At 60.8% G+C, this 10,106-nt stretch overlaps 1 protein-coding gene across 1 annotated transcript; it reads right to left on the bottom strand.

The window, feature by feature from the left end:
* Positions 1-3,448: 3,448 nt before the first annotated feature.
* On the bottom strand, positions 3,449-9,015 carry PLPBP (pyridoxal phosphate binding protein). The gene is made up of 8 exons (XM_068156707.1): positions 8,896-9,015; positions 8,355-8,462; positions 8,134-8,169; positions 7,490-7,565; positions 6,666-6,800; positions 6,346-6,488; positions 5,718-5,816; positions 3,449-5,116 (listed from the first exon to the last, which is right to left on the bottom strand). Exons 1-8 carry the CDS (start codon positions 8,989-8,991, stop codon positions 4,979-4,981), a joined length of 831 nt encoding a protein of 276 aa, XP_068012808.1. The 5' UTR covers positions 8,992-9,015; the 3' UTR covers positions 3,449-4,978.
* Positions 9,016-10,106: the final 1,091 nt, after the last annotated feature.

Here is a 10,106-nt window from a genome sequence, read left to right as displayed (position 1 = left end):
AATACAACTTGCTGTGGTGGTGGTGGGAGTGAGGAGGAGGAGGAGGAGACACTCATCAGCACAGCCTCCCAGGCAGTTTCCACAGGAGGTTTTGGTTGGGAGTGTATCAGCCCTGCTCCCCAGCAGCTCCCCAGCAGCTGTCACCTTTCTGCTGGGCTCTCACTGCTTCCAGCCAGGAGCAAGTCCCCAGGGGTTCTTCCATGGTCAGTCACAGCCCCTGCAGACCTCCAGCCCCTGGCCATGGGGTCGGCCACGGGACCTGGAGAGCATCATCACCTTGTTAGTGAGAGCCCAGCAGGCAGCAGCGTGCCCACACCTTCCCCTCTGCCTTCAGGGGGGTTTGTTTTCCTCCCTTCCTTTTTTCCACTGAGCAAAATTTCCACTGCAGAAATTCCCCTCCCGTGCTCAGGGCTGCAGGATGCTGGTCCCAGATCCTGCAGCTGAAGCTGGAAGAGCAACAGGAAACTGCCTGTGTCCAGTATCCGGCTGGAGATCCTGTGGGCATCTGCACAGCACAAAACCCCTCCCAGAACCCAAAGGGGGCTCCAGAGCATCCTCACCCCCACTTTGTGCTGCTCTGTTTCATTTCTGCTCTGCAGGAAGAGCCTGAGAGCTCCTCACCCTCCTGTTCCCACTGAGTGCAGCTCCAACCCTGCTGCTCCTCTTCTTCCCCTTCCTTGGGGCTCCACAGCCAGGCTGGAAGACACCCTGGGGAATCAGGGAGAGGGATGGCACTTGGCACAGATCTCAGTGCTGGCAGCATCCAAGCCTCTGTATGAGGTCTTCAGAATTTCAACCTCCTATCAAACTACCTCTGGGAAGAGTCAAAGCCTTGTCCCAGCCCCAGCCCTGCCACCAGGAGAGGAGCTCGAGCAACACTTCCCCCATGCTTAGAGCCCAGCAGAGCTGAGGTCCTTTCAACTCCTTCCAAACCCCTCTCCATCCTTCCCCAGCCCTTCCTGATGCCTCCTGCCCCGGAGACAAGAAGCAAACTTGTTTGAAACTCCATCACCAGGGCCGTGCTGGTGCCGGTGCCAGAGCCCTGTGCCCCTCGCTCCTGTTCAAAGGTAAATCCACTCCTGAGCCACTGCAGGCACAGGGAAGGACAACAAGCACAGGGCTCTCTGAAATTCCTTTCACTGGGATCCAATAAAAACCTTGGCAGTTGCCTGCCTTCCTGCCGGAAACCTGATAGCCCAGAAATAAACACACTTCCCACTTTGAAAGGCTGCAGCAGGCTCTGCCTCGGGGCTCAGCTGCTCCAGCCTCCACCCCCGGGCTCTCACCTGCCCCCAGCCGAGAAGCAGGGAACTCTTTGGGTTGGAAAAGCCCTCTGAGAGCGTCCAGGCCAACCCTCAACCCAGCCCCACCCTGGCTGCCAAACCACAGCCCCAAGTGCCATGGCCACAGGTTCCTTGGGCACCTCCAGGGCTGGGGACTCCAGCACCTCCCTGGGCAGCCTGTGCCAGGGCTTGGCCAGTCCTGCATCGGCAGCAGGAGCAGGGAACTGACCCAAATCTCTTGATTTTGCTCGTGCACATCCAGCAGCCTGTGCCCACCTGTGCAGGGAGGGGTGCCAGGCACCGAGACACTAGGGAGGGGGCACCTCCCTGCACCATGGAACCCTGGGAGCCTCTCTAGAGGCCTTTGGAGCCTCTGAAGAGCCTGTGGGAGCCTCTAAGGAGGCCTAAGGAACCTCTATATTGGCCATTGGAGCCTCTCTAGAGGCCTATGCAGCCTGTGTATAGACAGTGGGAGCCTCTCTAGGGGCCTATGGAGCCTCTACAGAAGCCTCTGGCGCCTCAGCAGACCCTGTGGGGGTCTACTGCCTCCTCCCTGCACCTCTGCTCAGGTGGTGATGTGGCAGAGAGGCCAAGCTTGGCTCCAGCCCCTTTGCAAGCATTTTCTATCATCTGATGGAAAACAAACCCAGCCTGGCTGGGGGGAGGAAGGGAAGGGAAGGGAAGGGATGGAAGCCTGGGCTCTCACCTAACGGGTAACTGGAGCCTGCAGAGCTCAGAGACTTCCTGGAACAGGAATCACAGAGTGGTAGGGGTTGGAAGGGACCTCCAGAGGTCATTGAGTCCAACCCTGCTGCCAAAGCAGAAGCCCTCAGAGCAGGTCACACAGGAGCACATCCAGACAGGTCTTGAAAGTCTCCAGAGAAAGAGACTCCACAGCCCCCCTGGGCAGCCTGTGGCAGGGGCTCCCCACCCTCACTCTCAGCAATTTCTTCCTCCTCTCCAGTCTCAGTCTCCTCTCTCCCAGCTCAAAGCCAGTGTCCCTCATCCTGGCACTCCAAGCCCTTGCCAAAAGTCCCTCCCCAGCTTTCTTGCAGGCCCCCTTCAGGCACTGAGGTCCTGCTCCACACAGTGGCACAGCTCTGGGGGGGTTCAGCCTGGCCAGACCTCATCCAAGGGCCAAGGGAATGCCACCTCGGGAGACTGCTGCACAAGCTGGGGCTGCAGCTTGGCTGCTGGAGGTGACAGCTCCTAGGCCAGCAGAGAAGGCTGCAAGTCAGGAGGGAGGGAAGGAGGAGGAGTCTGGTCACAGCAGCAGCCTTCCTCTGCTGGCTGCATTCCTGCAAGGCAAATATTGACAGTGACACTGGCCCGAGGAGAGGGGAGCCGAGCTGCTGCTGCTGCAGGAACCCAGCCAAGGGCTCCTCACAGATGTAAATAAAGCTCAGGGTGCAGGGGCTGGGGAGCCTGGGCAGGGAGCAGTTCATTAAGAGGCCAGGGAGCCTTTCATCTCCAGCTCCTTGGCTCCACTCCAGTGACCAACAGCTCCCAGCTGCTGGGTGACCTCTGTGGCAGGAGCCGGAGGCCTGCACCCTGCTCCCCCCAGACAGGTGTCTGGCATCACTGACACCACAGCTCTGCACCCTCCTGGCTTGGGCTGGAGTCCAGGCCCTCAAGGAACTGTGGAGAGGGTTTGGGTGGAAGAGTCCTTTCAGATCATCAAGGCAGCCACTAACCCAGCACCACCCCCCATGGCGCTCAGCACCACATCTCCACGGCTCTGAAACCCCTCCAGGGATGGGGACTGCACCACTGCCCTGGGCAGCCTGGGCCAGGCTTTGGCAACCCTCCAGGGGCAGCTTTTTAGCAGGGGCTGCTGGGGCAGGAGAGGGAGGTGGGAGAGGAAGGGCTTCACTTCAACCCTCGGAACAGGAACAGTTATTTGTGAGGCCTCCACCTGCCTGCGGGCAGCAGAGGTGTGAGCCAGGAGCAGTGCCCAGCCCTAGGGAGCAGTGCCACCCAGAGGGCTCCTCCAGCAACACCTCACATCCCACCGGCTCACCAGCTCCTTTCTTCCCCCTCCTGAGCAAAGCAAGCTTCCCTTCCTGCCCCAGCTCTCTGCCAGCCACCCTCCTGCTCCCTCCACCAGCCAAGTCCTGCCCCCCCAGCAGCCCCAGGTCAGGGAAAGAGCTTCAACACCTCAGGGCTTGGAACATAAAAATAACATCTTTAATAGCTTCAGAGTTGGCACAGATGGCATCAGAACTCACTTGGTTTGTTTTAATATGAATAGAGTAGGACCCAAGAGAGGCTGCAGAGGCTGAGGGGGGCTCAGCCTGCACCATGCTGCTACAGCACAGAGCTAGGAGGGGGAGGAGGCAGCGCCGCCTCTCTTCGCTTTACATTCAGCGTTTGGAAGTCAAAGAGAGTTGAAACCAAAGCTAGGTTTGACCACACACACACACAGAGAAGCCTGGGGAGGATGTTTCTGCTGGCAATCCACATCTCCTCCTCCCAGCAGCAGGCCAAAGCCCAAGGATGGGAGTTTGAACACAAGAGACTCGTTGGGAGCTACCTGCTGGAGCTACTGCTTGGCTGACCAGCAGGAGATGTAATGCAGGAGGTTCTGCTCCCACCTGCATGGATGCTTGCTGCAGAGAGAGTCCAGGGGCCCCCCTGCAGGAGAAGTGATGGCTAGAGCAGCACTGAAGATATCAAGACACAGCCTGGAAGCTCTGCCAGCAGCGAGAGCTTTTGTCTGGAGAGGCCTAGAAGAGCAGAGGAGGATGATGCTTGGCTTTCTGAGGCACTCTCCCTGAAGGGCCTCCAGCAAACCTCCCTGCAGCCAGGTGAGAGGAGCAGTGTGGTGCTCACACAGATGGGGATGGGATGGGGGAGGCACCACACACTTCAGTGACTTGCTTTGGGAAGCCAGAGCAAGCTGATGGTAGAGCAGGAACCTCACAGAAAAGCCTTTTGGACCCAGAAGAACTCACAACCTCCTGAACTACTAGGCAGGGTGGCAGATAACCCCCCCAGCTCTTCACAGCTGGGGAGGGGGAAGCTTGAAGGGATCCCAGAAGAGCTGAGGGGACATGGAACCAACAGGAGAAGTGAGCAGTGCCAGCTTGAAAAGGACAAATACAAACTTCAGCCCAAGGGCCACTGCCACACTCAGGACCTGCACCCAAAACCCTGCACCCTGAGCTTCATCCTGGTGGCCTCCACACTCCTCCTCCATCCTTGTGTGCCCTGTGTCAGTGGACACAGCCCCTCCAGCGTCACAGCACAGCTCTGGCATCCCCCAGCAGAGGCCAGGTGCAAGATTTATTTGGGGAAACACTGATGGCAAGGTTCTAACTCGTGCAGAATCCAGTCCCCAGTGGAACCACCACCACTGCTGCAGACACAGCTTCCTCATCAGCAGCTCCAGCCTGGCACAGCCTTGCTCTGTTCAACCCAGGTCCCCCAAAGTCACCTCCTCAGTGGCCCTGGAGGAGCCCAGATGCCACAAGCAGACATCTTCTTATCATCTGATGGCTATGGAAGCTCCCAGCTCCTAGGGGTTCTCTGTCACCACACTGCACCATGAGGCCTTCCTGGCCTCTGCTCTGAGGAATTCCCTCTCACCATCACCACGAGATGCTGACACAGAGGGAGGTGAGAATGCATAGTGAGGTCTCCCATCATCTGTCCTCCATCAAGGCTGCTTGCTTGGTTTTGTTTTCCCCCTCCACCTACTGACCCTGCACTGCCAAGGTCTCTGTTTCCCCTTTGGGCTCCACAGGGGACTTCCCCCCAGCTGCTTTGTTGGAATAATCTCTCTCTCCAAAGATGGTGCTTCCAATCCTGACATTTGTGGATCCAACCTCAATCTGGGGAGAGACAGAGAGGAGAATTCAGGGCAGGGCTGCCACCCACCCCTGCCAGCACAGCCCACTGAGCATGGCACAAGAGGATGGTTCCCAATGGCACCTGCAGCCACTGTGTGGGTAGGTTTGCAGCCCCAGGACTCCCCCAGCAGGGGCAGGGGCTGGGCCTGCTTGCAGCCCCAGGACTCCCCCAGCAGGGGCAGGGGCTGGGGCTGGGCCTGCTTGCAGCCCCAGGACTCCCCCAGCAGGGGCAGGGGCTGGGGCTGGGCCTGCTTGCAGCCCCAGGACTCCCCCAGCAGGGGCAGGGGCAGGGGCTGGGCCTGCTTGCAGCCCCAGGACTCCCCCAGCAGGGGCAGGGGCAGGGGCTGGGCCTGCTTGCAGCCCCAGGACTCCCCCAGCAGGGGCAGGGGCTGGGGCTGGGCCTGCTTGCAGCCCCAGGACTCCCCCAGAGGACTCCAAGGAGAGCTGTTCTTCATGGCTTGGTATCTCCATCCTAAGGGGAGGCATCAGAGGCCTGCCTGGACACCACCTGGAGCTGGGTGGGGCCTGGTGCTGGTGGGTTTGGTGCCTGAGAGAAGGGGTGGCAGGAGGTAAGCAGACTCACTGCATGCTGGAAGTCTGTGGACATGCCCATGCTCAGCTCCACCTTCTCAAGGGGCAGGTTGAGCTTCTCACACACCTCCTGTCGCAGAGACAGCAGCATCTAGAAGGGAGGAGGACAAAAGGGAGGCTCAGGGGCTTGGCAGCCATGGCAGCAGTGTCTCAGGGCTTCTCAGATCACCATTTCTGCCTTGCTTTGAAGTCTCCTTCACACAGAAGGTGCAGTTCCCACACTTGCCACTGAAGCCTGCTCTGCAGCACCATGACAGTGCCTGCAGGCTTCCCATCACAGCCTCCCTCACAGCCACCTCCACTTCCACAAGACCTCCAATTACCCCAGCAGCGTGACAGAGGAGGAGCAGAGAGCTCATTCCTCTGCCTGACACAGACACAGCCTTGCACACACTCTGTGCCTGGCTGAAACCTTGGCTGGAGGCAGGAGCAGGAGATCCAGGCCAGCAGCTGCTGCACAAGGATGCCCCAAGAGAGCCAAACACTCCCAGGCAGGCTGCTGGCTGCACTGACAGGCACCTGAGAGCTCTGCACTGCTCTGAACAAGGGGCTTCCACTAACAGCCTTTGGCTCGGGCTGGGCCAGCCAACAGCTGGCATTTCCTTCTGGAGAAGCCTCACCTGGAAGTCAGGATTTGGCCCCTTGCTGAGGTCATGCCCAATGCTGCCAATTGTCATCAGCCCCACGAACTCCAGGCTGGGACACTTGGTGAGGACGTGCTCCACGGCAGCCGCGGTGTCTCCAGGGGCAAGGCCGTGCTTACCTGGCGGGAGGCAGGGAGACCTGTGCCAGGCTCTGGCCAGAGGCCTCTCCCCTCCCTGCCCCTCCCCTCCCTGCAGCCAGGCAGCGGCCCACAGGTGCTCAGAGCAGCCCAGCCCACGCAGGCTGCTGCTGGCAGCTCAGCAGGACAGAGCAGCACCCCCCAGCAGCAGCCACTTACTGTCCTCTCCACTTGTGTTGACTTGCACCATCACCTTCAGCTTCTCAGAGCAGCCTTTCTTCTGCCAAGAGCTGTTGACCCTGTCTGCCAGCTTCACAGAATCCACTGTTTCCAGCATGAACAGGTTAGGGACAGCTAGGGAGAAAACACAGGCTGAGGACAGGCTCTGCTCTCCTGAGGCCTCACCTGGAGCTCTCTGTCCAGCTCTGGGGCCCACAGCATCAGGACATGGAACTGCTGGAGCAGGTACAGAGGAGGCCACAAAGATGATCCTCTAGAGTGCTGGAGAAGGGACAGGAGCTCTGTGGGGACAGGCTGGGAGAGTTGGGGCTGCTCAGCCTGGAGAAGAACAAGCTCCAGAGAGACCTTAGAGCAACCTTCCAGGACCTGAAGGGGCTGCAGGAGAGCTGGGGAGGGACTTTTGACAAGGGCTGGGAGTGACAGGATGAGGAACAATGGCTTGGAGCTGGGAGAGGGCAGATTGAGACTGGAGATGAGGCAGAAATTCTTTAGGCTGAAGGTGGTGGCACTGACACAGGTTGCCCAAGGAGGCTGGGGATGCTCCCTCCCTGGAGGTGCTCCAGGCCAGGCTGGATGAGGCCTGGAGCGAGCTGGGCTGGTGGGAGGTGTCCCTGGTGAGAACTCAATGATCCTGAAGGTCCCTTCCAGCCCAAACCATTCTAGAAGGACAGTCCTGCTGGCACAGGAGTGTTTGTGGCTGCCTCACAGCCAGGCACCAGGGGGTTAATGGACACAGGGCTGTTCCTTGACCTCTGAGGACTGCTGCCCAGGGGTCACTGCAGCTAGGAAGGGCCAGTGCTTACCAATCAACTTGTTGACATTATTCTTCTGCAGATGGCCAATAAAATGCCACTTAATCTCTGGACAAGAGGCCAGAATCTGAAAGCAGAGAGGCACAGCTGGGTTTGAGAGCCTCCTCCCTCTTCCTCCAGGCAGTGCTCAGCTCTTAGTTTCTCCACAAACAAAACACCAGACACCCAAATCTTCTTCTTCACCCTGAAGGACACAGCTCAGGCTGTGGTGTGCACTGAGATTGCTTCAGAGGCAGGGGAGGGGCAGGGCTGTGCCTGCAGAGCTTTACACCATGAGTGGGGAAGGCAAAGCTCTTTTGTGTCTGAGCAGGCACAAAATGCTCTTTCCCCCTAACTGTTTCTGCTTTGTTCTCTTGCCCCCCTCATGACTGTACATCTCCTGCAGCAGCAGGCACAGAAGGTGAAGCATTGTTCAGACAAATACTTCATGACTAAGGCCCACGACTTCACAGAACCCTCTGGAAGTCAAGGAGAGGCAACTGGGCAGGGGCAAAGGAGCTAAGCACAGCCCCAGAGCTTATCTGCACAGCCAAGGCTCAAAGGGCCTCCATCACCAAACCCCTAACAGAGACCAGGCTTTGGCCAAACAGCTCTCAGGACACAACTGCAGAAGGAGCAAGGAACTGTGTACTTACTCTGGAGTCTGATGCCTTTTCTAGCAACTCTTGAACCTAGGAGAATTCAAGACAGCCTCTCGTTAAGCTCGCACCAAACACAGCACACTCTGCTCTGCCTGCAGTGCTCCTGGGACCAACGTGCGCCTCATAACCGCGAAGCCAGGGGCCTGATGCTCTCCCCCAGCCCCACTCCCCGTGCCCAGCCCCACCGGCAGCCCCCCAGGGCCCGGCCGACTCACGTAGTTCTCCCCGAAGCTGCGCTGCCCGTGGCTGTAGGCATCGATCACCATCTCTGCCGGCTTCGTCTTGCTGACGGCCACCAGCCGCGGCTGCACGGCCGGGAGCCCCTGCAGAAGCACCCCAGAGTGAGGGGGAAAGCCCACGGGAGGCTCCAACCTGCCCCACGCCCTCCCCAGTGTCCCGAGGCAGCCAGCGCCCCGTCCCGGGTCAGGCCACGGCACAGCCTGGAGCTGCCACGGGAGGAGGTCGGGGGCGGCCTCCGCGCCGAAGCGGGGGCGGGGGGAGGCTCTCCCTACGCAGAGGAGGGGGAAGCCTGTTTCTGAGGACGCTGTCTCGGCTGCTGGGGAGCAGAACCAGGCGCCGGGAGGCCGTGCCCGTCGCTGTGGGGGTGTGGAGCTGTCTCCATGGTGTCCCAGGGCTTGCCCTCGCGGCGCGGGGCCCGGGCTCTGCGGCGCCGGAGGACCCGCCGCCATGGCCTGCCGGCCTACCCGGCCCGGGTAGGGCTTCCCCGCCGCGCTCCCGGCTCCCTCCGCTCCTTACCTTCGGCCTCCGCGCCGCCGCTTGCTGCACCTGCTCGGTGACGGCCCGCAGCGCCGGGCCCAGCCCGTCCCCGGCGGCCATGCCTGCCCTCCACATCCCCGGCCGGCCCCGCCGCCTTCCGCCACACACGCGCACGCCCCTCCCCCTTCCCCGCCCAGCGGCCAATAGGATCGCTCCACCGTGCGGGCTTCACCAATGGCAGCGGAGGGGCGGGACCCGGCGCGGCGGCCGCCATGTTGGGAAGGTCGGCGGGCGCCATGGCGAGCAGGGCAGCGCCGAGGCCAGGCCAAGGACTCGGGGCTTAACCCCGCTCCTGCGCCCCTGCGGCCCGGGCGCCGGCCTCCTCGGGCTCCCGAGGGGACAGGCTGGGCCCGAGGAACTGGCTGGGGCTGCCTGCAGCGTGCACTGCCCTGCTTCCTGTTGTACCTTCGATAGGCTTGTGGCCAAAGCCAGTGAGAAATGCAGGCTGGCGGTAAGGGCAGCGACCTGCTGCCTACCTCCCACCCCCTACCTGCCCCTGCTGCGGCTGGGATGGAGGCACAGCCCCAGTGCCGCTCTGAGGGGTGGCAAGGAGAGCTGGGGGTCCCAGCTGCAGTCGGCAAGCGCAGTGTCAGCACCCAGGCATGGTGCCCCAGCACCCACTGGCACCCACCAGCATCCTGACCTCCTCTGCAGGCCAGCAGGGGCTGGTGGAGGAAGCTTTTGAGAGGTCTGGACAAATGCCCTCACTCAGTTCTGAGGAAGGAAGAGCCTCTTGCAGCAAACCTTGGCCCTTGTGGCTGGAAAGAAGACCTGGCAGCCAGCAGCCTGCTGTTCAAAGGGCAGGTCCTGCCCTCACCATCACAGCTCCAGCCAGAAAAGCCTCTAAGGTCATCCATTCCCAACCACCACCCCACCACCACCCTGGCCATGAAGGCTCAGGGGCCCTGCAGGACTAATTCTGCCCCAGCTGCGTTGTGTCCTCCAAGATAAAGCCACCCCCAAAGCGACATTTGCCCCACCTCTATGATCAGCGTTCTTCCCAAGCTGCCATCCTCCAGTTACTGTCTAAACCCTCTCCTCTAAAGCACAGCAGTGACCCCCAGCCCGCTCGGCAGGCCCTGTGCTCCAGCTGGGGAGGCTGGGCCGGGGGGGGAGGCTGGGGGGGCCCTTGGAGCGTGGCCACGCAGCGCTGCAGCCACCCGTGGCAGCCACGCAGCCAGGGACACCCC

Source organism: Melanerpes formicivorus, unplaced genomic scaffold (assembly GCF_026170545.1).
Source record: "Melanerpes formicivorus ecotype bairdi unplaced genomic scaffold, bMelFor1.0.p_v2 SCAF_34, whole genome shotgun sequence".
Taxonomy (NCBI): domain Eukaryota; kingdom Metazoa; phylum Chordata; class Aves; order Piciformes; family Picidae; genus Melanerpes; species Melanerpes formicivorus.
The sequence above is the reverse complement of the archived record's forward strand: the minus strand, read 5'-3'. Positions and strand labels throughout refer to the sequence as shown.

What these genes read in the sequence shown, in the direction of transcription:
- PLPBP (XM_068156707.1), bottom strand. Translation starts at nt 8,991, where the DNA reads ATGTGGAGGGCAGGCATGGCCGCCGGGGACGGGCTGGGCCCGGCGCTG. An exon ending in CGGCGGCGCGGAGGCCGAAG is followed by an intron (nt 8,463 to 8,895) that starts GTAAGGAGCGGA and finishes GTGCTTCTGCAG; the next exon opens with GGGCTCCCGGCCGTGCAGCC. An exon ending in GGCCAAATCCTGACTTCCAG is followed by an intron (nt 5,817 to 6,345) that starts GTGAGGCTTCTC and finishes CCTCCCTTCTAG; the next exon opens with ATGCTGCTGTCTCTGCGACA.